Genomic DNA, 26364 nt, shown 5'->3' on the forward strand with positions numbered 1-26364 from the left:
CTTGATGATTTTATAGTAGTTTATTAAAGTGTGGATAACATAGTGATTAGAACAATAAGACCATAGTGTAGAGTGCTATGAATTAGGATCCCAGTTCTTAATGTCTATGTCCCTTTTTACAGTGGTAGTCCACTGTCCATTCGTACAGGTAGTACTATTAATAGTCCCATTATACAGAAGTTAGGCTTTCATGAGTAATGTTTTTTTTATAACTTAAAAAAGTAAATTAAGAAAACATGATGCAGTACATCATAATGGGTATATCAGGAAGATTGAATGCAGCTGTTTATGAGCAAAGCCTTAGGGTTTTTTTTAATTACATTTCTGTTTGATTTCAATGTGATTGATGATGTAGTATTCCTTTTGGCCTGGTTGACATAGCATATTAAGTATCACTTTCAAGGAATATTGTACAAAAGCCCCTTTCTTCCAGTAGTTTTAATTTTACATTAACCATTGGAATTCAGTTATTGTATCTACACGTACATTATGATTGTGTGTGAGCAGGGGGTTAGTATTCATTACAACCAAACTATTACTTTCAGATAACTAACCAGACATTACAGTAGAATAACAACCGAAACAATGATACACTAATGAGGGAACAAAATGCCGTATACTTGTTTTTTTGTGGGGGGTGGAAGGGTGGGATTCATTAGTATCAGCATCTGTATTTATCAAAGTTTCAGCTGAAGCATATGTAAGCTGTAAATGGGTTCTAGCTGAGTGGAGAGCATTCCAGTGGGAAGCCACTAGGAAGCTGAAAGATTTCCTGCCATATTCAGAACACATATGTGCGATTTTCAAAACTTACTACTTGACACTCCAGCTACAAAAATAAAAAAGTAATGTTTTCCTTTATAGGCTCTGTAATTACCGGTGAATTAAAGTATGAAGTCAATTAGCAACATCATTTTCGTGGACATGGAGTCAGCTGTGCCCAGGCCAGTCGCCAACTGAGCCAGGCCATTGATCGGAACATTTTAAAAGTGAACTTCTAACAGATTAGCCAAGTGTCTTGATATAAGAATAAGTGATCTACCACATAGACTCAAGGTTCCTTTTGTTTTACTGTCAATACACATCAGGGCTTTTTATGGGGCTGGCAGAGGCTTACTAATATAGACACATTGGCTGATCTACTGGGCTTTCTTTCACTGCTTCTCCTGCACATAAAACTGACCCAGATTTTATATATATATATATATATATATATATATACACACACACACACACACATGATATATATATATATATATATATATATATATATATATATATATATATATATATCTCTTAACAGAGGTATAATGAATTTATTTACCCTTGGTGCAAAAACAGTAGCGTTTTACGGAATCTCTACCAATCAAACATGGTTTGTCAAAATATTCCAGCAGCTAAATTAATTCTTATTTGGGTTTTAAATCATGACACTTGGTGGTGTAAAAACGTAGCTGTATCATTGGTCATGAGTAACACACATTGCTCAAATGCCTGGAGTCTGAGATTAGCCCAGACACAGAGTGAATTTGATTCTTTAGCACAGATGAGGAGTGAATTTGATTCTAGCTTCTCAGTAAGCCAAAAACAATTTTCGGTTTCAGGCTGTTTTATTAGTATATTTAAAAAAAAAAATAAATAAAAAAAAAATGAAGACGGTCTTCTATCTGTAGCTTTTCTCTCTGTTTATAGTCTCCAGGTGTATAACAACACTGATTGCAATTCAAGTGGGGTAAGGTTGTAATAAATATTCATATCACTGCTGTTTTAAATGCAGAGTTCGTACAGCAGGAGATAACATGCTTTTGCAGGGTGTGCAGGCGGCTGGATTTTCCAGTACAGTGCACTCTCTGATTGTTGACTTCATCCTCCCTGAAAATCCCTCAAGGACAAAAATGTTGGAGGTGGGGTAGGGGGGCTTCCTATTCTTAACAATGGGAATTTTGCTTCAGGGAAACGATTATAATACATTTCAAGACTGGATTATGTTACGAAAATTGAGGAAATTAATTACCAAGCAGAGTTTACAATCCAAGTTTTATGGGGCATAGCAGATGTTCAAAGGGAAGCTGTGTTGTAGTATTTTATTGGCCTGCATCACTCTAAAGTTTGAGGGACTTCTAGATGTTACACTTCTAACTTCAGCCTGCAGGGGTCACTTGTAAGGAGTGCCCAGTCGGGTTTTACAATATCATTATTCTACTACTGTAATAACAATAATATGAACTTATGCTTGTCAAGTGACCCCGGAGATTGGTTGTGCCTCCATGATACATCAACAGTCGCTTGCACAGTTTGCATTCAATATTTTCTTTGGTTGTATGGGCATTTAATAAAAAAATCCCTAAACAACAGAGGGTTTTCAAGTCTTTTCTTTCAATACAGCTTACACTATACAACGCTTTGCTGTAGAGATGGCAAATGAAGGAATTAAAGGTTTGCCTCTGGATAACACGAGATGGAGGGGGGAGGGGCAGAGGGTGCTCAGTTTTTTAAATTGAAATTATTAGTGTTAGGCAGCGTATATATTGTGTATGTTTCAAACATATTCTACCATAGCACTTTTCTTACACTGTCTTATACACTAGGTATTCAGTACATATTTTACTGAAGCACTACAACCGCTGTAGGTACCCCCTCAGTGCTTTGGATACTATACCCTGCTCCATACACGGCAGCGGCACCATATAGAGTTGCTACGTATAATTATTTGTTAGTGGATTTTAATACAACAACTTTTGTTTAAGTAATATATATTATACAAATCAAAAGATCGAATTTTAGACGTGAGTGACATTTAATGTGTGATTTATAGTATTCACAGATTGTTAAACATTGTTTCTGATAAGAGGGGGGAAAAAAAAAACACAGTGCATGAATGGTGCCTGACGAACCTTCGAAGGTTTAAAACAATCTTAGAATTCCTGGCTAGCGAACGGACCTTCGAACCTTCTAACACAGCCCTAATATTTTTAATGACTACAACTAGAGCTCTGTCTAGGATAAGTAATTGTAGTGGTCCATTCTTCCAGAGTATCAAAGGAATATCATTTTGATGTGTAGTAGTTGTTTAACTTCTATTCTTTCTTTTCGACAGAGAAAGACTCTTCTTGCCCTAGAGAAAGAAGATGAAGAGGAGAGAAATAAAACGATTGAGAGTCTGAAGACGGCACTCAGAACACAGCCTATGAGGTATTTTGGCTGTTCTTGGCCATTAATTAATGTGGTGACAAAAATAACATTACAGTGGAAATGCCACGGAAAGAATGGTCTTGAATACTGTCCTTGGTGGTCTTCTGTTAGTCTTGGAAAAAGAAGTGCTACCATTGATTCCAGTTTCCAGTAATGGCTTCCTTGTTTAATACCAAGCGTTTAAGATGTAATATGAATATATGTGAAGATTACAGCGACAGAGCTGTAAGGAGTAAAAGCTGAGCTCTGTTATTTTTACCTGCTTAAAATGCAAGGGTTTGCAGCCCCTGATGAATACCAACATCTAAAGTTTCCAGCTAGCAAACTTTATTTTTATTGTGTCATGCTGGTCACTTTAGTACTGCCTGCGGGTTTTTTTTAAATTGGTGATTTGATGAGTATTAGGGAGCAGTTCGATTTCACTGGGGACAGTTAATTATTAAATGCTTACTCATCACTGCTGTCTAACTACCACTCCATTAATATATCTGGCATTTCATTAGGATCCCATTTATTCTGACATAGTGTGTGTTCGAGTGTATATGCTGTGTACTGCTGTACTAAATGGGACTTGAAGTTACGTTTCAGAGATTAAATAATGCGGGCCAGTTGAACAATAGCCTCTCCCCTCTCCAGGAACAATGTTGAGAGGCATGCTGAACTGAATTTCATTCCTTTGTAATTGCAGGTTTGTCACCAGGTTTATCGACTTAGATGGCTTGACATGTATCCTCAACTTTCTAAAAAGCATGGACTATGAGACCACTGAGTCTCAGATACATACCTCACTGATAGGATGCATTAAGGCGCTCATGAATAACTCTCAGGGCCGGGCTCACGTACTATCTCACACAGAGAGCATCAACATCATTGCTCAGAGTCTCAGCACAGAGAACATCAAGACCAAGGTGGCGGTGTTGGAAATCATGGGAGCTGTGTGTCTGGTGCCAGGGGGCCACAAGAAGATCCTCGAGGCCATGCTACATTACCAGAAGTTTGCTTGCGAAAGGACTCGCTTCCAGGTATGCTACATGACTGACCTAGAGGAATGAGCATGTCTATTCGCTACAAATCATAAAATTAAGAAAAGTAAGTGTTTTTTTTCTAAAACAATAAAATGTTTGTGCATTAGCCCTAAGCTTTTCAACAAGCCTTTTACTCTACGAAAAAAACGAAATAACATGTGCTCCAAAATAACCTGTATCTACAGGGTGAGGTGCTAGTTTTATCCACCATGGCTGCCATATTTTTGTTTTATAATGTGGACACATGTTCAATAGGAATTTGGATGAGAATTTGTGAAACTCCAGTCACATCAGCCTGAAATAGTACCAACTCTGTATCATCACTCTAGACTAATTTTGTTTTATTTTTTGTGCACCCACCAAAATTTTGTCCATCTATAACTAAGTTTATTTATAGAACACTATTTGCTGTATTTTAGACATTATTGAATGACCTGGACAGAAGCACAGGGAGATACAGGGACGAAGTAAATCTGAAAACAGCCATCATGTCCTTTATCAACGCAGTTCTTAGCCAAGGAGCTGGAGCGGTAAGTGTTCTACACAACTTGTTCCTGAAATTTGTTCATGTTTACCCTTTTGGCTTTTCAGTTGTAATGCAACTCTGCTGGTCTTTCTTTGCAGGTAAGCCTTGAGTTCCGCGTCCATCTCCGGTATGAATTTCTCATGCTGGGAATCCAGCCAGTTATAGATAAATTGCGTTCCCATGACAACGCAACATTAGATCGGTAAGTCGCCTGCTTTTCTTTCAGTCTTTCAAAGGCCCAGACCCTTGATCTTATGTACTCAACATTGCACACCAACTTTGTGATTTCCCTTTTTTTCTGACGCTTTTGATTATAATTTAGGCATTTGGATTTCTTTGAAATGCTGAGAAATGAAGATGAACTGGAATTGTCGAAACGATTTGATGCAGTAAGTTCATCAGCAATTTGTTCTTTTTTTATACTACACGGTGAAATAGCATTTAAGACTTATCAGTGTTTTCACTCCACCACCCCATCCTGTCTGTCTGTTTAGGTCCACATAGACACGAAAAGTGCTAGCCAGATGTTTGACCTCATTAGAAAGAAGATGAACCATACAGAAGCATACCCGCACTTTATATCTGTTCTACACCACTGTCTCCAAATGCCTCGTAAGTATACCTTTTCCATTCTTTTGTTCCATTTTCATTACAAACGAGTACCAATATGAACCCAATATGCTTTTTTAAATATTTTCTCCCAATAAATAGCAAATAAATACTTGATAGATGTGTTGCTTCTAGAAGCTGTAATTGTCTAGTTTCTTATTCTGCCAGTACATGTTTCTTTTTTAATAATTGTACTGACAACCTTCTCAATTGTGAATTGCGTAGATTCTCAAATCCCAACTACTGGATAAACCAACATGCATGTTTTTTTCTTCTTAAACCCTTCACCACTTCATAGTAAATGTGAATTTGTTTATACCTTCTTATTGGGATCTTGTGTTTCTTCCTTATGGTTTAAAAGGTTATAATAATGATGAGATTTCTATATGAAATTTGATAACATTCCTACCCCCAGATAAGAGAAGTGGCAACACAATGCAGTACTGGTTACTCCTTGATCGAATAGTACAACAGATTGTCCTTCAGAATGACAAAGGTCACGATCCAGATGTTGCACCGTTAGAAAACTTCAATGTAAAGAATGTCGTTCGAATGTAAGTAAAGTCTTCTCATTTGTTTCACCATAAAGTACTGATGATGTATTCTTTAGTTGTACCATAATGACACTTACACATTACTAACCCTGCATGGCTTTGTCTGTATCTTGAAAATGTCTTTTTATGAGTTCTGGTCATTTCTATTATTCAAATCCCAAATAAAATCTTTCATATGAATCTTCCCGGTGAACAAATGCCTGCTGTAGACATCAAAGACCTGCTTGCATGAACTGTCCATACTCAACTGATGTCGTTATTATCATCACTTAAGTTACAAACATTTGGTGCAAATAGCGCCAATAAAATAATGAAATCTTGGCCTACCTGAACTGAGCTTTATTTTAGTTCTTCTAAGCAATGGAGCTCATGCTCCTCATTTAATAACTAGAATAGCAAAACCTTCATCTGCATACATGCTCCATTTCTTAGTCACAACTTAAGTCCCAAAACACTTGAACCAAATGTTAATTCTGGACCAGTGGTCTGTTGGAAGCAAAACCAGTAAAAACAGCACATGTGTGAATTTAAAGCTCTTACTTTATGTCAAATGTAACTTTTTTTCCATGTTGCCTCAGGCTGGTTAATGAAAATGAAGTCAAGCAGTGGAAAGAGCAGGCAGAAAAAATGAGAAAAGGTTAGTCGTACAAAACAGTTTTAAATAGGTTTAAAAACCATGTATTCTGTGCTAGATCTGGATAGTGATTTCCTTCCATCTTAAACAGAACACAGTGAACTGCAGCAGAAGCTAGAAAAGAAAGAGAGAGAGTGTGATGCCAAAACCCAGGAGAAGGAGGAGATGATGCAGACCCTCAATAAGATGAAAGAGAAATTGGAGAAAGAGGCTTGTGAGCACAAGCAAGCCAAACAGCAAGTGTCTGAACTCTCCACACGGCTGCATGATCTTAGCACCGTAGGTTTTTTTTTTTTTGTTTGGTTGGTTTTTTCCAGCGGTATTCTTCTGTCTGCCTTACTATTGCAGGGGAAAAAAAGCTAATATGCGTCGCAATAAGTTGATGATTAGATCGAAATGGTGCATTCCCAAGTTAAAAACATGTTGAATAATGTATTTATTCATAGCTCTGCTTGAGATGTGCATACAATTTCCATGAAAGCTACAAACTTCAGGGTGATCAATAGTTTATGATTTAGACTGACCTTCATTTTATTAAAATGTATTTAATTACAGAAAGGTTACGCTCCAGTGTTTGTGTACTCGCCAACTCTCAATAATAAAGGTTTTGCGCCAGTGTCTGTCATAACTGAAATGTGATCTCTTTCTCATTCAGAGGGCTAGTTTCTCCTCCATCCCTGGTGGGCCCCCTCCTCCCCCAGGAGCCCCAGGTGGCCCCCTGCCTCCAACCCCTCTACCATGCGGCATTCCTCCTCCACCCCCTCTTGGGGGAATGCCTCCACCACCCCCACCACCAGGGGGCCCTCCTCCTCCTCCTGGACCTCCACCCCTTGGAGGGGCACCCCCCCCACCTGGAGCACCCCTGGGACCTGCAATGAAGAGGAAGAACATCCCACAGCCGTCCAACCCCCTCAAGTCTTTCAACTGGGCCAAACTCCCTGAGGTGAGTTCTGCTACGTAAATCTGAGCTTTGAGATGGTTGAATGTCGAAGGTTGGATGCCTCTGAATGTATTACCCATACACTTAACAGAAGGACACTTCCTTGACGCTGCTTTGAGTCAATGCATGTCAAGGCCATGGAAACACTGTCAACAGCTTTATGGTAGGATTTGTATTGAAACAAATGCAGGGCTCCAAATGTTTATCTGTTACCTATGCCATTAAATGTTTTTGTTTCCTGCTTCTTTTTGTTTTGCCCACAGAATAAATTAGAGGGAACTTTGTGGACTGAGGTTGATGATGCTAAAGTTTTCAAGGTGCTTGACCTTGACGACATCGAGAAGACATTCTCTGCATATCAGAGGCAACAGGTATAGTGGTATTGCATTGAACCAGAAGTGATTGACACATAGGAGTTTTATATCCTGTTTCTACTAAATGCTTCGAATGACCACTTCATGCAAAGATATCCATTGGCCATGCTTGATTATATTAAGTCATGACCACTGAATATTTAGCCTTTGTGTATTTGTGATGATATATCACTGCCTTATGTTGACAATGCACCTGTCATTTTAATTACAAATTGGAATTTTCTTTTTTAAACTACTAAAACTTAAATGGCTTTAAGCTAAATATAAAGCATCTGCATGACTAAACATTACACAAACCTTTTCATTGCTTTTTAGTTCATTATCATGCCCTTGCAAAAACAGTACAAATACAGTGTTTTGGAATTAGTAACTGTTTTATCCAGTTCAATGCAGTGGTACTGCATGGATATAAAGGGTATTTTGAAGTTGCCATATGCAGATACTGCATTCAGGATACTAGTATTAGCAGTGAAGTCCTTTTTTGTAAGGGTTAGATTAACGATTAACATTAATTAAGAAGCTAGTGTTCTCTTAGGATCTGGAAAAAGTACTGCTGGAATTTCAGCAAATTCATTTACAGTCACCTTCAAGAAGTAATATGCAACATTTAAAATTAAAATGACCAAATCAGTTACTGGACACCCTTTTTGCTTCTTCCTAGGAAGAACACTAGCTATATATAGAATCAAAACTACTTGATTTAGACAGGTGTACATCTTGGATTATTTAACCTCTTCAGTACCATTGCTTTTTTGAAGTCGTATCCAATTGCACTGACTTTGATGTACTTTCATAATAAGGTATGTTATTACTATAACACAAGCTTGTTCTACTTTTCTACACAGCAGTATTAGAATATAAACCCCTATCATCTGACAACAATCAAACTGAATTGTGAAAAAATTAAGTGTCTTAGGTATAAAAATGAAGTGGAAGTCATAATACATCCCAAAAGCTGAATGGCAAAGATGCTTGCAAATCTTCACCACATATGCCATTTTTATTTATAAACAATGGTACTAGGGGGGTTCAATTTTATTACCTTTTTTTTCATAGAAAATGGCAACATATTTAAAAAAATAATAATTTGCATGGCTACACTGCTGCATTCACAGACTTAGTCATTTTTATTTCCTAAGATCCCAGTGCATTTCTCATCAATCACTCGACTAGTTGGATTTGATTTGCTGAGGCTGGCGGTTTATTTTGCTTTGATTCACCAAACTGCATTCTTTTAATAAATGCTGCTTCTTCCTTGCTCCTTGCCTGCATTTTAGGACTTCTTTATGACCAATAACAACAAACAGGTGAGTGTTTTCTAAATATTAACACAGTGGCGTCTTTGTCAGTGTCATTGAAACTATTTGGATAAGACAAGTTCATCATGTACTGATCAGAATACAGTTTCGGGGGGCGGGGCGGGGCGGGGGGGGGGGGGGAGAGCTCAGTGTTGGTATCTCTGTCTAATCTTATCTGTGTTCAGTGACCTCAATTATTAGCACTCATTTTATCTTTCGTAAAAGCAGAACAAAAATACTGGCTGTCTGTCTCTGTCTGATTTGTAACTTTGCGTCTGTTTAACCATCAAGCATTTAAAAAATGTTATGAAAGCAATTAGACACCAGCTGTACATCATGGGCTATCCTGTGTGGAGTTAGTGTGGAGTAGTGGTTAGAGCTTTGGACTCTTGACCGGAGGGTCGTGGGTTCAATCCCAGGTGGAGGACACTGCTGCTGTACCCTTGAGCAAGGTACTTTACCTAGATTGCTCCAGTGAAAACCCAACTGTATAAATGGGTAATTGTATGTAAAAAATAATGTGATATCTTGTAACAATTGTACGTGGCCCTGGATAAGGGTGTCTGCTAAGAAATAAAATAATAATAATAATAATAATAATAATAATAATAATAATAATAATAATAATAATAATAATAATAATAATAAAAGGCTGTCACTTTGCTAACCTCCACCTGCACCCCAGGTATATCTGGGCCTCCAAGAAATCCTCCCAGTATACCCCAACACAAGCTGCTGCTTCTTGGGTGTTTTCCTCTGAGGAACATGATCATCCCTACAGTAGATATTAGGCTTTTCTTTTAGAACCAACAGGGATTCAAAATGAGTCTAGAAAAAAAAAATATTCTAGCCATATTACAGATGATAAAGAAGAAGCAATCTTAATGTTGAAATATATTTAGTATTTAGAATTGTCAAGCCCATTTTAATCTTGATCAATAATATATATATATATATATATATATATATATATATATATATATATATATATATATATATATATATAATGTCTCCTTTGTTTTTGTGTGTGTTCAGTAGGATCAGCTTTGTTTATTCCAACATCTCTCTCCACAGAAAGAAACGGATAACGATGACACCTTGGGCTCAAAGAAGGTTAAGGAGCTGTCTGTGGTAGATGGAAGGAGAGCTCAGAACTGTAATATTCTTCTGTCCAGGTGAGTTTGCAGCTGAAAGTAACGTTGCGGTGTCCCACAATCATGTTCAATGTACACTCAAATATGATTCTTGGGCAAACGTTTACTATATTGCTTCACACTTGCGCCTGTCTGTACTCCACTTCATTCGATACCATTTGTCTTAACAGCTGTTTACGTTACCCTAGACAGTTTTAGCTATAGGCAGACATGTAGGCCACTCTGTTACACTGTGAAATAAACAGCCATTCTCTTACCACTGCCTGCAACAGCAGGTGGGTGTGGATGCTATATGCAAGTCCCATCTGGGAAGCAGAATAAAGTTTGAAATCAAGCTAGAAAAAGGTTTAAAAAACATCTGGATACTTTAAACAAAGTTATTTCCATCATCATGACATCACTGTATTTTGATGACCCTGCTAAAATTGCTTTAGTACTACTACAGTATACCATAGTACTACTGCTATATACTATAGTACTACTATAGCATACTATAGTTCTTTTTTGGCAAGGGACTCCCTGTATAAGAAGGCTTTGTGTAGTTTAGCTGCCGGTCTGTATTCAGTTTGGTGTCAACCTCTACAAAGCGGGTCTATACCTTTTATGGTTAAAATGTATTGCGGACAGATGGTTACCTTATTGTATTTCTGTGTCCACTGTTATAGCTAATGCCTGGTTGCAATTGTTATTTACCATTTAAATGCTGTTTATCTAAGCACATTCCTTCCCTGCAAAAGCTGCTGTCACAGGGCTCTAAGCTGTTTACTTGCCTTCTCGTTGTCAAAGCACAACAGTCCACTAGCCTGACTTCACAATTAAAGAATGTAGCATTTATGTAAACCTTTGAGTTTTATATAACCAGAAACCATTTGTCATATCTGAAAACATGTTTACATTTCTCTTTGGGCCAAGAATCTTATTTAATCTTTACATATGGGGTTAAAGTTATCCCAGGCCCTTCTTTTCTTTGCATGGTTCCCACTGTTGTTTCCATAGCAGCATACACAAACAGGATTCCATTTGCTGATTCCCAACTTAAGTTACTGCACCTATTATTTTATATTGTCATGTCTGAAACTAGGATTTTCGTTATTTAATTTCCTGTGTTTAGAAACAGGAATTTTAAAATAAATTATAAAACAGATTCCTGAAAGTCATAGAAATAAACCAGTAACTTATTGAATCTTCCTGTTCATTTCTGCAGTACCTAATAAAGGAAAGACAGTTACTGCCTTTTCTTTCACTGTACAAAAGTCTATCCACAGAAGGGCAATCAGTTGCTTGCTTTTAATTTATAGTCCCCTTAGGAATTTTACACAGAGGTGGGCTTCATCAAGTGAAAGAGATTCTGCTCATTACTACTGCACTGGGGAGCAAGTTAGGACTCGATGACTCTTTTTGTGATTGAGTCCTGTGGTATTTACCTTGGCCAGTAAAAATGTGCTAGTTTAGACAGGACCAGGTAACTTCGACAGCTGTGATCAACACGGTTGAGTCACGTCACTCTACAGGTGAATACATTTCTGTACTTGTAAAGGCTTTCAGAAGCTGAGCAGCAGTTCAATGTGTTGCAACTCCAACTATATATTTTTTTTTAAGTTAAAATATATGGTACAGTAGAAGCTGTTTTTTTTAGGTTTTTTATTGATTTATGTTGCTTTTTATAATAACATCACCTTGATTTTAAATAGTTCTATAAAAAGTTACTTTTTGTCATACTCCTACTTTTGAGCTTCCTGTTGTCAAAGCTGGGATAATTTATTACAAACCAAGTAACCAAGTGCCATTTGAGTGGGTTCAAGTCCTTTCTGGTAAAAAGTATTTTAAAAGTACAAAATGACAATCTGAACCCTGGTAATAATAATAATAATAATAATAATAATAGACAATGTATCTGGAATCTGTAAGTTAACACATATGGGAGAAATAAAACCCCCAAAATATGTTGTTTTATTGGATAAATATTTATGTTCTTATGGAATTATGTAACCACTTCTTGCATACACCTAGACATTACACAATTGTTCATAGGAATACCAATGCAGAACCAGGGGAGGGTGTGTACTAGGATTGTGTAAACCCAGGCTTGTCTAGGGCAGCTCTGTTTTAAGGTTTGCATTTGAAGGACAGCTGGGTGAATCTGTGTATTAGAGACTTGGCTGTCTCCATGTCTGTATTGGTATGTTTGAGGCTGTGTTGCTACATAATTCAGGGATCATTCTTAAAACTGTCAGGTTTTGCAACTACTTGTGATTGTTGTTAGACAATGTAGTGGATCATAGCTGGTCTCTCCCTGGGCAGAATCCTGATGCTGCCAAAGAAATCCCAGAGCTGGCTATTTACTATCCTCTGTTCTGAATTGCAATACAGTATAGTGTAGGCATAAGATAGAAAGGTTGACCTAAAAGAGAGAAATGTAAAGAGATTACCCCTTTCAGATTAATTGTATATTATGTTCATTGGTATTTCAAGATTATTGATATTCTACAGTATATTGAGACAATAGTATGTTTCGTGTTGCTGTCTTCAGTCAAGGAGGTACAGTATAACAAATATTCATAAGCTAAGTTGACCCAAGTTGTTGCCTACTTTCCTGTCATATGATTATACCAAGACAATTAATGTACTTTACCTTGATTTAAGGTGGATTTTAGCTGATAAAAGATATTATGTTTTCATTTTAAGGTAAGGTAATGTGTTGCCTACAAGCATTTCACAGAATTAAATAAAACTGGACCTGATTCCCTTATCTACTATAGATGTAGCATTTAGAGGAATAAAAAAACATAATTGATGGATAAAAATGTGGAGTTGCTGTATTTTTTTAAATAAATAAATAAATAAATAAATAAATAAATGCAAATGCAATCATTATAAACCTGGTTTGCAGCAAACCAGTAATGTGCTAATGATTGTTAATGATATAATACATTTTGAATGTCTGGCTGAGTGGAAAGTGACATTTAATATGAAAAATAAAAAGATGTCCATGATTTATGATTAGAGTGCTTCTTAACCAAACTGCCTTGAATTTGAATTCATAATGCTGTCTGTTTATAAGGCAAGTTCTCTCAAGTAGCTTCACAACTTTGGCACAACCCTTTTAAGCCCAATGGCGTTGATAGCTCAGTGTTGGACTGCAGTCGGTGTGGCTCCATTGCTCCGTCTGCATTTGATCCACAGTGAATGTGTTCCAGAGTGAATATCCTCTTTTGTGTACTACACCATAGAAACAACTGCCTATAACAAAAGTTGTGTTGTTGATGGTACTGCTAAACCAATACTTGTTAGTGTAAATAGCAGTGGCTAAACCCACAGCGACAGTACTTCAATCCCTTTACCAGCAAGTTAAGAAAAAGTGTTTGAGACAGACAGACAGTGATTTGAACTGTAGTAAAATGAGGATCTTTCTTGTGCCAATTTTTGATTCCTGGTGTTTTTTTGTCTTTCAGACTGAAACTGACAAATGAAGAAATCAAGCGTGCTATCTTAACAATGGATGAGCAGGAAGATCTTCCAAAGGATATGCTTGAACAGGTGTGTTGAGACCTCTTTACAGACTTGCAGAATAACAATTTACAGGACAACACCAATTTTGATAAGCAGTCCTCTTTATTTATCTTTCACAGCTTCTGTCATGCACACATAGCAGTTTAACCATACAGCATTGGCTTGTTGGCTGATCATGAACATTTTCCATTAGAAATATTACTCCTGGCCTAAAAGTAGATCTTGCTTTTGCAGCTATATGTTAAAAAGAGGTGTGTCTGGCACACACGCAGCTGTGAACAATTTGATTTATACCAGCTGAAAGTTGTGCATTTTTTGTTTCCAAAATTCATTAAGTGATTCTAACCGTTTCTAATTTGGAATGAAACTCCTTTTTATGCAGTCAAACCTTTATTTAGAATACAAATAAAATGTACTGCAATGGTCATTGTAAAACAAGTATACCATAAAATATCTTGAGAAATTTGATGAAGTTATTAGTACCAGAATCTGTGTACAGTATACAACCACTGCAATACCCATGTCTTCCACACTTCACATATATTCAAATAGATTATTCTCCTCTCTTCAAAAACAGGGAAAAGATTTTATTAAACAAAATGTTTCACAAGTGCAGTGGCATCCATTTACTACCAATGAAGGATGACTGTGTTGGAGAAATTGTTAATTTGAACCATACTGATGCATATTTTATCCACCACTCCATAGTCACTCATTTTAGAAAGTCGTCTTGATGACAGTTAACGCAAATTACTTTCATCATTGGAATCCTTTTTCTAGCATTTTTGGTGGACCTGCTTCTCCAGATAAAAGTAAAAATTATAGACGCGCTGCTCTTGTGTCCAACTGTGTGCCTGTTCAACATGTGATGTAAACGGAAGTGATGTGATCAGCAATTGTATTGGATTTTCTGAAGACGAGGGACAAAATCCTTTCAATCCAGCATTATACTAATCTGCTTCACTGGAAAACAAGTTTAATAAAAATAAATATATTTTTTTAAATAAATAAATAAACATAACAAATGATGTTGCTCTAAGTACACAGAGCCTGCATGTTGGTGCCTCTTGTCATTAACATATAATCTTTGTATACATGTTTCTGATAGTTTGAAAATGTTGGATGACATGACTGGGTTCTTTAATTACCAGGCCACACTAGCAATCTAGATATCGCATACCAGTGGAATAGCATGCTATGCAGTTACATTGTTGATAAAGCTGGGGTCAGGAAGATGAAAGGTTGTCATGCCATGGGTTTATATGGGTGAGGCAATTAAGCTGAAAATAAGTGCAAGATCTGCCCTTACAGTGACCACATCCTTTATAAACATAGCTCAGTTAAACAGCCTTAATATAGTTTCAGTGGGGGGTTGGGGCTAAGTGACTGGATTAAATGACCTAATGGAAGTTCAAGTTTTTGCAAAATATTCTGTTTTAGATAATGAATTACTTTTATGACAACAGGGAATTTGAATTAAAAACAAAAAAGTGACCATTATGCACATGCATTGTACTCATTGAGTCTTCAACATTAACTTGAGTGTAGGCACTCTTAGCATGGGGTGTGTCCATTTCAAAGCAGTCAGAGAGGAAGCAGACTTTTTTTAACAAATAAATGCAAATTACCTATTTTGCTATGGTGTCATCAAAAGATGGAACAAGAACCACATCACACAGTCAAGCAATCAGTTAGTCTCACTTTTTAAATGGACTGGATCAAAGTGCTACAAATCTCTTTTTTTAAGTTATGTTTAACAAGCTGTACTGTCGACACTAGGGGAAAAATCCAAACTTTTGCCTTATTTGGGGAAGCTCTCCATCAGGTACATTCAGCAGCAAAATGGTTACATTTACAACTATAGTATCAGCCTAACTATTATCATTATGATGTTTAGCAATTTTAAATAAATTTGGTCCCCAAGTCAATAATTGCATACCGATACACATGGTCAATCGTTCAGAGTTTAGAAGGAGGTTATATTTTACATATATGGCTAGAAAATCCCAGCCTTAATTGAAGCCAAGTTACTCAGCTCGGCACTCCTACACACATTCTTTTTTTGTTCCTCATGTTTGCAGTTTGCTTGGTTTTATTGTTGTGGACAACAACAAAAGAAAACTCCAGAAACACACACATGGGCTGTAATACCCCTGAATGTATTCAAAGACCCAAACGTCAAAATAAAAAGTAAATAAGTTGATGTAAACAATACTAGGAACCTTCTGCCAGTATGTTCTGATGCTGTGCTCGAGTGAATTCTAGAAGAAGGTTCTACACACTTCAAGAAAGACAACTTAAAATGGATCCTTTTAGTTTTGTTTCGACAAGACAAGAAGAAGCCTTAGTGACTTTTATAGTTCTCTTGATACCTATTATATCATACTGGGCTATCATAAATTTAAGTACAAGCAAGGCAGGGCTTTTCTTAGGGATGACATAATCACTGGACTATTTGTTACTGAAACCCATAAAATCCAGAGATCCTGTTCTGATTGTAGGGTTGCACATCTGAATACTGTTAGTGACATAGCAGCTACTTCAGAGTTCGAGTTATGCTGGAAATCCAGTCCAGCAGGCAATCTTTCAAGTTTGTGCTTTTGAGCATTCCAAAAATAAAGCAAAAATACATTTTGAATCTGCTTATAGAGTTGCTACCACTGTCGGTAAGAATTGAATTGAAATCTTTCTTCAGTATGGGTTAATCATATACAAAATATCCATTATTCTGTTTTATATTTTGCTTTCCAATTTGGATGTCTAACCTTGGCAGTGTAGCTTTTGGTTCAATTCAGGCAAACAGGAAACAGTCCTCCTTACTACTTGCTACTTGTTATTGCTGAGAATTGTTTTGTAAAAGTCAAGGTGTGTCCTCGAATGCTTTGTCAAGTACTTTTAATTAGGTTCTTGCACAGTTTTACAGGGCTTGTTTTGTAGTCAATTTGTTTTATAATCCATATCCATTAATCACAATGACTATTGGGAGGACGTGCTGTGCTAGTCCTTCCTGTCTGTATATCATCTGTACAACATAAGGGAGGAAAATGTGTTCAGCTATGCTTGCCCGCTATACAAAGCAGGTCAACCGAAAATACATGAGACTTGATTTTGGCGACAACAAAATATTAGCTTTGTGATTTAATGTCAGATGTTATAAAATGTTTTTTTTTTTTTTTTTTTTTTTTTTTTTTTCATTAATCTGCTGCATATAATTTTAAATAGTACATACATTTATATTTTTAAATTGACAAAAAACAATAAAAACTTTAACTGGAAAAAAACAAAAGAAATAAAATGTATTTAGAAGGGGGCGAAGATAATTAATGTACCAAATAATTTTGAAAGCCCCTTGCATAATTTTGTCTCCATTCAGCTCCTGAAGTTTGTTCCTGAGAAGAGTGATATTGACCTGCTGGAGGAACACAAACATGAACTTGATCGCATGGCCAAAGCTGACCGATTCCTTTATGAAATGAGCAGGTAGTTACTGAAGCAGGCGAGCAGCGAACTAAACTGATTCTGACAATTAAACTTACTTCATTTCACCGACTAATGTCTTTAACTACAGCAGTGGGCAACCTAATAAGTCGCCAGCAATGTCCCTGAGAAAGACCCGGCTCTGAAATGCCATTGTCTTAGTGCTGAGTCAGGAGTTTTATTATTATGAATGAGTCCCAGGTGAACAAGTTGGCAGCTGTAAAAATACAGGATGACACACCCTGTAAGTGTAGTGAACATGTTTGTATGACTTAAAGGAAATGCACTCCTGTGTGGGAAAGCCAGGCTGTTTCCTGGCCTAATCAGAAATCCAGAAGTTATCACTCTCTGTACATGGTGGATAAGGATAATATATACTTGGCTTGACCCTAGGTTTTTTGTCCCATATAAAAATATTTTTTTGAGGCATCCGACAAGAGTTTGTTTTAATATAAACAATGACGGTTCTAAGGAGTGCCACCCAAAAATTCATTAAGCCAACCAAACAGACATGTTGTATTTGTATTGTATTTAGTAATGTTTATTGATGGCGGTATTTAGATTGGTATGCTACATGACAGCTTCATTGTGCTGTTGAATTTTTATATAGGGCGACTTCCTGACTGCGTATTGGGGTCTTGCCATTCGTTAGATTAATTTTTCCCTCCCGACAGACAAGCTTAATATAGACTTGTAGCTTGATTAAGTCAAGAACAACTGGGCATCTGATCAACCACTGTCTAATCCAAAGATATCTATAAATATACAGCAATCCACCCTTCAGCTACTGCTTGAAAGGAGATAGGTCTCCCAGGGAGACCACTTTGGCAAGGGGACTGAGCCCACAGCCTTTCATTTTAAAGGGAGACAATGTAGTATTTGGTTAGTGTGGTAGGGTACTTGTCTTCATTACTGAATAAAACTCTATTTTAGGTGCTGCAGTCTGTGCAGGGTACATTTTTCCTAACACCCCGATTTTGGCACATATGATGAAAATGTTGCAGCAAATCAAGTCACATGTGTAGATGGGTGGGCCTACCACAAGATTCAATTATGTGTTTAAGTAAAATCTGTTAAATGTCACATTGGTGTAACGTATAGAGTTTGGTCAGTGCACAATTAGTATAAAGTGGTGCAACCATGTGGCAAGCATTTATACAGGCCTGCACATAATCTTGTGCATTAGTTATAGACTCCCTGTGATAGATTCATTGTCTGACCTATTTTTTACAGAATAAATCACTACCAACAGAGGCTACAGTCGCTGTACTTCAAGAAGAAGTTTGCAGAGAGAGTAGGAGAAGTAAAACCCAAGGTTGAAGGTATGCATTTTCTGATTTACATTCTTGCATGTGCACACCCATCCATGTGGTTTTAAATATTCTATTGTGTGTAGAATTGAAAAGGGGAATAAGGTAGCGGGGAGACCCTTAATCCTTGAATGCAAAGACCTTGAGAACTGGGCTGTTGTCAAGATGCTAATCTACTGTGTTTTCAAATGACCTCCTACATTTTTCTTACCTATTTGTAGCGCTCCGTGTTGCTTCTAAGGAGGTGCTGCAGAGCAGGAACTTTAAGCAGCTGCTGGAGGTAGTCCTGGCCTTTGGGAACTACATGAACAAGGGTCAGAGAGGCAATGCATACGGGTTTAAGGTGTCCAGTCTAAACAAGATTGCCGACACCAAGTCAAGCATTGACAAGTAAGCAGCTTTGCATGCTTATTAAAAGGACCACTATAGGTGCCATTGTATATAGGTATTTGTGTGTATGGACTATACTGCAGGAAAACAAACTGTAGATTTGACATTTTACGTTTTTCAGGAATATTACCCTCTTGCACTATCTGATCACCATTCTTGAGAAGAAGTATCCCAAAGTTGTGGCTTTCCATGAGGATCTGCAAAATGTACCCATTGCTGCAAAAGTGAAGTGAGTACTGTAGAAAGAGTATTGATGAGTGATGTTCTTTAATGAAAGGTGGTTGGGTCAAGCTCAGTGCTTTCTGGATCTGCCTGCATTATTTAGAAAATCGCAGACCATGTCACAGTCCACTGCTTGTATCAATTTGCATTTGGATTGTGCTTGATGAGCTTGGTTTTGCGTTCACTCTCTCTGAAACAGGTAATAAAAGGTTTCGGAAACTGCAAACTTCATTTAGTCAAAATGGGCTTACCAAAAAAAATCAAAGTTGTCCGAAAAAGTGATACAATAATAACACCAGCTCCACCCATTCCTCTGTTAAATATGACTGTTGAAATCCCCATGATCTGCTATTAAACAACAGTACATGCCGTTTTTGTGCATTAAAAATACACACTAAATTTAAATTGAATGTGTAAAAATACACATAGCAATTTTCCTGTACAGCTTGTCTGCCTCCCCTAAAAATTCCACTAACTACTACATCTCCCAGAATACAATGTCTTCAGTTACTAGGAAAATGTACACAAGAAAAAACAACCAACAAACATTATCCGATCTCTGGCTAGCCCTGTTGTCTTTGCAGCCAATCACTGTAAGAATAAGAACATTTTGAAGCTACACTGGTTGAAGTGTAAACACCCCAGTCCAGCTACAAATCCAACTGAAACCATTGTCGGGGGCAACTGCTAAAAAAAGGTGCCTATAATATTAAACAAACTGTTTTATAACGAATGTATGGCTTTATATTAAGGTTGTAACATGTTCACTGAGTTTAAGAATTGTATTTAATATTAACGTAATTAATTTGCAGTCAGTGTGATACCTCGAAGAAAATGCGCTGAGCCGATAAAGAACCTCATAGAACACACGCGTGGCTGTACAGTAGTTCAAAGTAACAGTGCAGTTAAAATGGAAGGCTCTTTTTTAATGACTTCAAGGTAATGTTGCATTTTACCCCCTGAAAATACATTTTACTATCTCAGTGTTCAAATTAGAGAGTAAGTTACTCCCAGACACAAAACTTTATCTGGAGAGCTGACGATAGGGATAGTCCATGTAAGTACTTACTTGGCAACTTGTACTGTTCAGTTTAAAACACTGCCACTGTCAATACACCTGGAATGAGTTCTGGTATTTCAAACTGTGAATGCTTTATTTTGCAATGCTTAAGGGATAAAGCCATAGTGCTTCATAAACTTTAAAAAGCCAGCTTGGAAAAACAACTGTCACTTTTTTTTTTTTTTTTACTTAAATCCAAAGTCTTGTCCACCCACCTTTTGAAGCAGATTGACAGGGCAACATGACTGATAATATTAAAGAAGTGCTGAATTTCAGCCAAGGCAAATTTGCTTTTGGCATCTACTTGTAACCAGAGATAGGAGCCCTACAAATAGGACTTGGCCAGTACCAGAGTGATTTCATTAAGTAGTGTGTAATGTGTCACTGTCAAAACACACAAATGACATTATCAAGTGGTTTGATTTATTTATTTATTTTTTATTATTATTATTTGTGTATTTAGCAGACGCCTTTATCCAAGGTGACCTTACAGAGACTAGGGTGTGTGGACTATGCATCAGCTGCAGAGTCACTTACAACAACGTCTCACCCGAAAAACAGCACAAGGAGGTTAAGTGACTTGCTCAGGGTCACATAATGAGTCAGTGAGTGAGCTGGGATTTGAACCAGGGACCTCCTGGTTACAAGCCTGTAGGTTGTCAGGTATGCAGTGGGAAGGATCAATGGAACAGTCTGGACAGTGTTCAGTTCCTGATATGCCCTTTGGTAAAGTAGTTATATAGTAACTCTAGAAACAAATAAGTATAGTAATAGTGCAATAATAATATAATTGTCAACATGCCCTAACTTTGGATTAAATTAAATGTATGTGTGTGTGGATCAACTGAGAGCTTAATTCACCTGAAAGCTTAATATGTTCTCTATTTATTATTAATAGATTTCCTCTACCTGTTTAATCACTTTGAAGGGCTTGCTTTCCTAGTTGGATGTTGGCTAGACAATCTTTTTTTAAACAATCTCCAAGGCTTAGCCAATATTTTTGTTTCATGAAAACTTGAAATATTTTATTTTCCCTTTGGAACCAAAAGGAAAACCAGAACTGCAAGTGTGTCATTTGCTTGGAACATGATGTGTCGCCGGCATAGAACATGAAATATAATAAATATCAATCTTCAGTAACTGGGTCAGTGAACAGGAACTAGGCATTCGGCAGCTGTCTGAGATTCACAGCTGAAATATTACAAGAAACACCAACTTAGACTTGGAGGGAATTCTTTTTTATTTTGCCAAAAAGGTTACATAGGACTATATTTGTACTGTATTTGGCTTGGGTTTGATTGTAAAATATCCACTAACAGTCTTTATGGGTGGCAATATGCTTTATTTCCAACTGATCTGAGTAGATGGGAGGATTTACAGGTTTGCAATATTAATCTCTACCAGTAGTAATTTTTTATACTTCAGTCATGAAGCCAAACTACACTTTTGATGACCCAGGTGGTCAATTGTACAGTGTCTTAATTTAGAGTCTTACCATAAAGGGTTCTCTGTGCAGAATAAGAGCATTGGATCTATGGTTCCCGCTAATGACAGCAAAACAGTAATTTGCCTAATTTGTCTTCTGTTTTGTTCCCTTGAATAACATTGCAATTAATGTCACAACGTATTAAGATGTGAGAAGTTCACTTGCGTATGCTAATATTCTATACATGTTACTGTTTTCAGTTTAAATTCATGAATCTGTGACTTCCCATTATATGTCTTCGTTATGTTAGTCATGTAGACTTTTTGTACATACTAAAATAAAATTTAAATAACATAGTGTGATCTTAGGCCCTACATGAATGACTTGTAGTACTTACATTTTTTACTTAGTGATTTTGCCTGTATTGAAGTATAGGGCTGATATAACTGTGACTTGAACCTGTGGATGTTTGTCTGAAGCTGAAGTAATTCTGAGTTATTCTTTCTTCTCTTAGCATGACCGAGCTTGATAAAGAAATCAGCAACCTGCGAAGTGGCCTGAAAAATGTGGAGAGTGTAAGTGTGCTTTCTCTGTTTCTAATTTCCAAACATGCTTTTCTTTTCCTGAGTGGTGGGAAGGAAGTGAAGGTGGGGGACCCCTCATCCAAGCTGGCCCGGGTCTCTTTCCTTCCTGAGCTGCATGAGTGGCTATCTTCCTGTCTGCTGTCGCTATCCATCGCAGACCAGAAAGAGCCATGTCACATTTTTATAACCACAATGACTTGGTGGTTACATTTAATATCTTTGAGTTGGGGGAATCTGGATTTGATCTAAACAGTTCCTGGGGTCAGCAAGCTTCCTTAAATAAATTCTTTCAGAAACTAAGTTAATGTGACAAGATGTTTTAGCTAATGCCTTATTCACTGTTAATACATGAACTGAAACTTTGTCCACTTGACTTTTCTTCTAGTTACTTATAGATTTACTTCCAATTTACTTCCAAGTTTATGTCCTAGACTTTGTGAGCAAGATGATAAAATTAAGCCAAAGTATGGTTCTTTTGCATTACGGTGGAAGACGGGAGACTTCCTCGAGGTAAAGAGGAGTCTCTTAGTTTGAGAACTGTGATGTCAGGGAATACAAAGCATTACCTGCTTGATAATCTTGTGCTCCCTGTTTACATCCAACAGGAGCTGGAGTTCCAAAAGTCAAAGTCTACGCAGTCCGGGGACAAGTTTGTCTCTGTGGTTAGCCAGTTCATCACTGTGGCTAGTTTCAGCTTTTCCGATGTGGAGGATTCACTTACAGAAGCGAAGGAGCTGGTGAGTGTTGTAGATTTCCCAGTTGTTAGAATGTGTTGGCTAAATTTGAATAGCTAATTATATAATACTCTAAAGTAAGGATTAAATGGAAAGTGCCAAAAAAAAGGAAGCTGTTTCTGTTACATGTACAATGTCTTCTGTCAAAGAACCCATGGGATTATATATTATTGTTCTGCAGCCGTGTTAGTGTAGGTGCTACAACATCATGAGGTTCCCTCGAACATTAAGTCATTTTTCCTGTTTCCTCTCTTGGTGTGTGGCAGTGGTTTTGTTTAAAAGGAAAAGGAAAAGCACCACATTGATGCATTTGTTTTGTAGTGATGCCACAAGTTGGCAAAATAACAAACTAAACTAGAGGCAGATATTTATTTTGCCCATTGGGTCTTCAACAAAAGTGTTGATTCGTCACCATGCAACAATACGTCCTTACACCGTAGAAGAAAATCTCTAGATCAGCATTACTTGCATTGCATTAATTGTAAAAAGCCAGTTTCTAATTACCCAGGCTTCTGAACATTGCTACGCTGACTTTTGCCTTAATCTACAATGGAGGTTTCTTCCATGGATGCGGTCAACAATTTTTTTTTTCCAACAGTTTCTTAACCCATTAGGGCAGCCCCAAATTTTCAATCACCACATACCCTTCCTGGCTAGCTAATCCCACCACTTGATTAAATTCAAAAAGTACAAAAAACAGTGAAAAAAAAATCAGTTTATCTCCAAATGAAATAATCTGTAAAGTTTGAACACATGTTTATTGAGCACTATTTATGATAACCTTTACAACTGTGATTGACGGTTTCTCTTAAAAAAGGGCAGTTGAAGAAATCTGGTGCTTTTCGATGAATGGAAACACGTGGTTAAGTAATCTACAAGGCAATACACATGGCCTTGCTTAAGCTCTAATCGAAAGCTCGTTTAGAACAGAAAGGCCCTGTCTGCCCCGATTTTGTACCGTGAGGGGGTGGGGAAATGATGACATTCCTGTTCATGAGACTATAATGCCTTTTAATAACCAAATTGGCATTTTGTAATGTGTCAGACTTTGCTAGGCTACCTGTGTCCACCTTCACCTCATGTGCATATGAACATGTAAGCTGTTCTGTTTTATTGTGGAAACTAGCCAAGACAACAAACCACAGTGCTTGTTAATCACGCACCATTTAATACCTAAACTGAGTAAATTTCCGAAGCACAGAACTGTGAAAAGGTCCTGCTAAAACACATTTGGTTTTGATATCGGGCCCACATGGCAATGATAAATTAAAATGACATCAAAGCGATGTTGAAAGTAAGAGTTCTTCATCCCCTGCAGTGTTTACTATGGGTTTTACGTTCTTGGTGCCCCCAGACCACATTATACTGCTTCCTTTTTTTTTTTTTTTAAACTTAAAAAAAAGTTTTACTGTTGCTTTGGCCAATAAAATATATTGTTATTAGGGAATGCTAAGCAGAATCTGGTGGCAATGTTACTGTGATCTTATCTACTGCCGTTAGATATTCAGTCAGAATAGCCAGATGGGGCGGTTACCCATGGATTGCCTAACATGTGTGCGTGTGAGTGGGTTTTTCACCCTCTTAACAGTCTCATTTATGTGATAGATGATTATGCTGATTATTTTAATATCAGCCTGAATGACACTAAACCTGTAACTGCCATCTGCTGACTGCGTGTCTTCGTGAAAGGGTCTAATTGTTAACAGCACTTTGATGTGCCAGTAAAAGTGCACCTAACCTTGCTTTGAAGTTCTGTATATTCTTGCTTGCTACAACATTGCTTTGAAGATCATTCTAAATAGTATTTATATGTCATTAGTTTGAGTGCAATACTGACATTTCACCAAAAAATAGCATGTGCCAAAAAGCAATAACAAGTGGAGTAAGTACATGAACAGAAGAAAAGTTTGAAAATATGTTTTTGCCTCTCCTTAGGACCAGCATTCTGTGCAGTATCTGCACATTTGTCTTTACTTCGCTGAGTAAATAGCCATTCATTCTTTCTTTCATGCAGTTTCATGAGCAGGGAGCCTTTATTCTTTAGCTTTAGCTCTGGTTCATTTCCTTACTTGGGATCTCATGGAAATTCTTACCGTGCTTCAAAAAGCCCTTGCCTTGAAGGTTTTATCAAAGCGAGAAGGTAGATCGATGAAACTCTCAACCCTCTTGTTCTGTGTTGCTCCAGTTCTATAGAGCTGTGAAACATTTTGGAGAGGATGCAAACAAGATGCAGCCGGATGAGTTCTTTGGAATCTTTGATCAGTTCCTTCAGTCCTTCAGCGAGGCCAAGCAGGAGAACGAGAACATGCGGCGCAGGAAAGAGGAGGAGGAGCGCAGAGTGCGCATGGAGGCACAGGTCAGAGGATTTAGGAAATGAAGAATTAATACTGTACTTTATCACTGTTAGAAAAAGGCGAGGGCTTTGGGGACGGGTTATTAAAAATGTCCATCAATTTTAAGTGGTTGCAAAATTGGTAACAGGATGATGCGATCATTTCTAAAACCAATGGCCCTCATATGCATATAAAGTCTGAATACAATATGCAACTCATTTACTTTAACTGGGGAGGAAAATAGGATATTATAGTTCAATTAACAGCGAATGTGGAGCAACATTTATTTGGTTCAGAATTGCTCATGTTTTAAAACTAAGGTTCTTTGTTTTATTTTTGAGGAGAGCACAAAAAACAGAGTAAAGTATTTTTTAAATGACTTGGGTTCTTCATTGAAACTTTCTGAAACCTGTTGTCAGGTTTTGCCACTTAGGGCCTGTTTTTCAAAACTTAGTAAAAGACTTACTAATGAGTAAGACCAGCAGTGTTGATTAAATGTTCATTAAATGTATCAAATTTGTTTTTTTGAGTAATTATAGCTTCCAGTGAATTTACTGATTTGATTTTGCAAACATTGACATTGTTTCTATATAACTTTATTGAACATATGTTCTGTCCTTACTCATTAGTAAATCCTTTACCAGCTTTGGAAAATCAGGCCCTTATTGTGATAACAGGCAGAACAATTTCAAGTAAACAATAAGACAGTTGAATGGAAAATATATCACATGTAACCCTTTTTTCAAATGTAATTATTCAATTATTTATTTATCTTATGTAAGAACTAATAGGTTCAGAACTACAGTATCACAAACAGTATTATTTATATTTTCTTCTGTGTCCCAATTTGTTGGCACAATTTTGCAAAAATAGACCTGGAGGGGCTTCTTACATGTCCTAAGTGAAAGTCCAACAAGGTGGGTGTTATACCAGCTTGCCTCCTTACCATCTTAGATGTCTCTGCCCCTAGATTGCACTTCAACTGGTCAGAAACAACAAAACAATTGAATGA

The 26364-nt window shown here is 37.2% G+C and overlaps 1 protein-coding gene across 5 annotated transcripts in view; it reads left to right on the forward strand.

The window, feature by feature from the left end:
* The window catches only part of LOC117421241 (disheveled-associated activator of morphogenesis 1-like), an 80339-nt gene that overhangs the window by 52200 nt on the left and 1775 nt on the right, over positions 1-26364 (forward strand). For 4 of the 5 annotated variants that reach the window (XM_058991668.1, XM_058991671.1, XM_058991672.1 and 1 more), the window contains exons 5-25: positions 3098-3192; positions 3881-4214; positions 4637-4747; positions 4842-4945; positions 5066-5132; positions 5238-5355; positions 5768-5906; positions 6485-6543; positions 6632-6819; positions 7196-7483; positions 7744-7851; positions 9132-9161; positions 10227-10327; positions 13759-13843; positions 17190-17296; positions 18527-18615; positions 18825-18993; positions 19115-19222; positions 22216-22276; positions 22891-23022; positions 25205-25375. In XM_058991668.1, coding sequence (XP_058847651.1) covers positions 3098-3192; positions 3881-4214; positions 4637-4747; positions 4842-4945; positions 5066-5132; positions 5238-5355; positions 5768-5906; positions 6485-6543; positions 6632-6819; positions 7196-7483; positions 7744-7851; positions 9132-9161; positions 10227-10327; positions 13759-13843; positions 17190-17296; positions 18527-18615; positions 18825-18993; positions 19115-19222; positions 22216-22276; positions 22891-23022; positions 25205-25375 — 2664 coding nt within the window. The remainder of the gene's footprint in view (positions 1-3097; positions 3193-3880; positions 4215-4636; positions 4748-4841; positions 4946-5065; positions 5133-5237; positions 5356-5767; positions 5907-6484; positions 6544-6631; positions 6820-7195; positions 7484-7743; positions 7852-9131; positions 9162-10226; positions 10328-13758; positions 13844-17189; positions 17297-18526; positions 18616-18824; positions 18994-19114; positions 19223-22215; positions 22277-22890; positions 23023-25204; positions 25376-26364) is intronic. The other variant, XM_058991673.1, reaches the window with a different exon arrangement.

The sequence above is a fragment of the Acipenser ruthenus genome, chromosome 18, assembly GCF_902713425.1.
Source record: "Acipenser ruthenus chromosome 18, fAciRut3.2 maternal haplotype, whole genome shotgun sequence".
NCBI lineage: Eukaryota > Metazoa > Chordata > Actinopteri > Acipenseriformes > Acipenseridae > Acipenser > Acipenser ruthenus.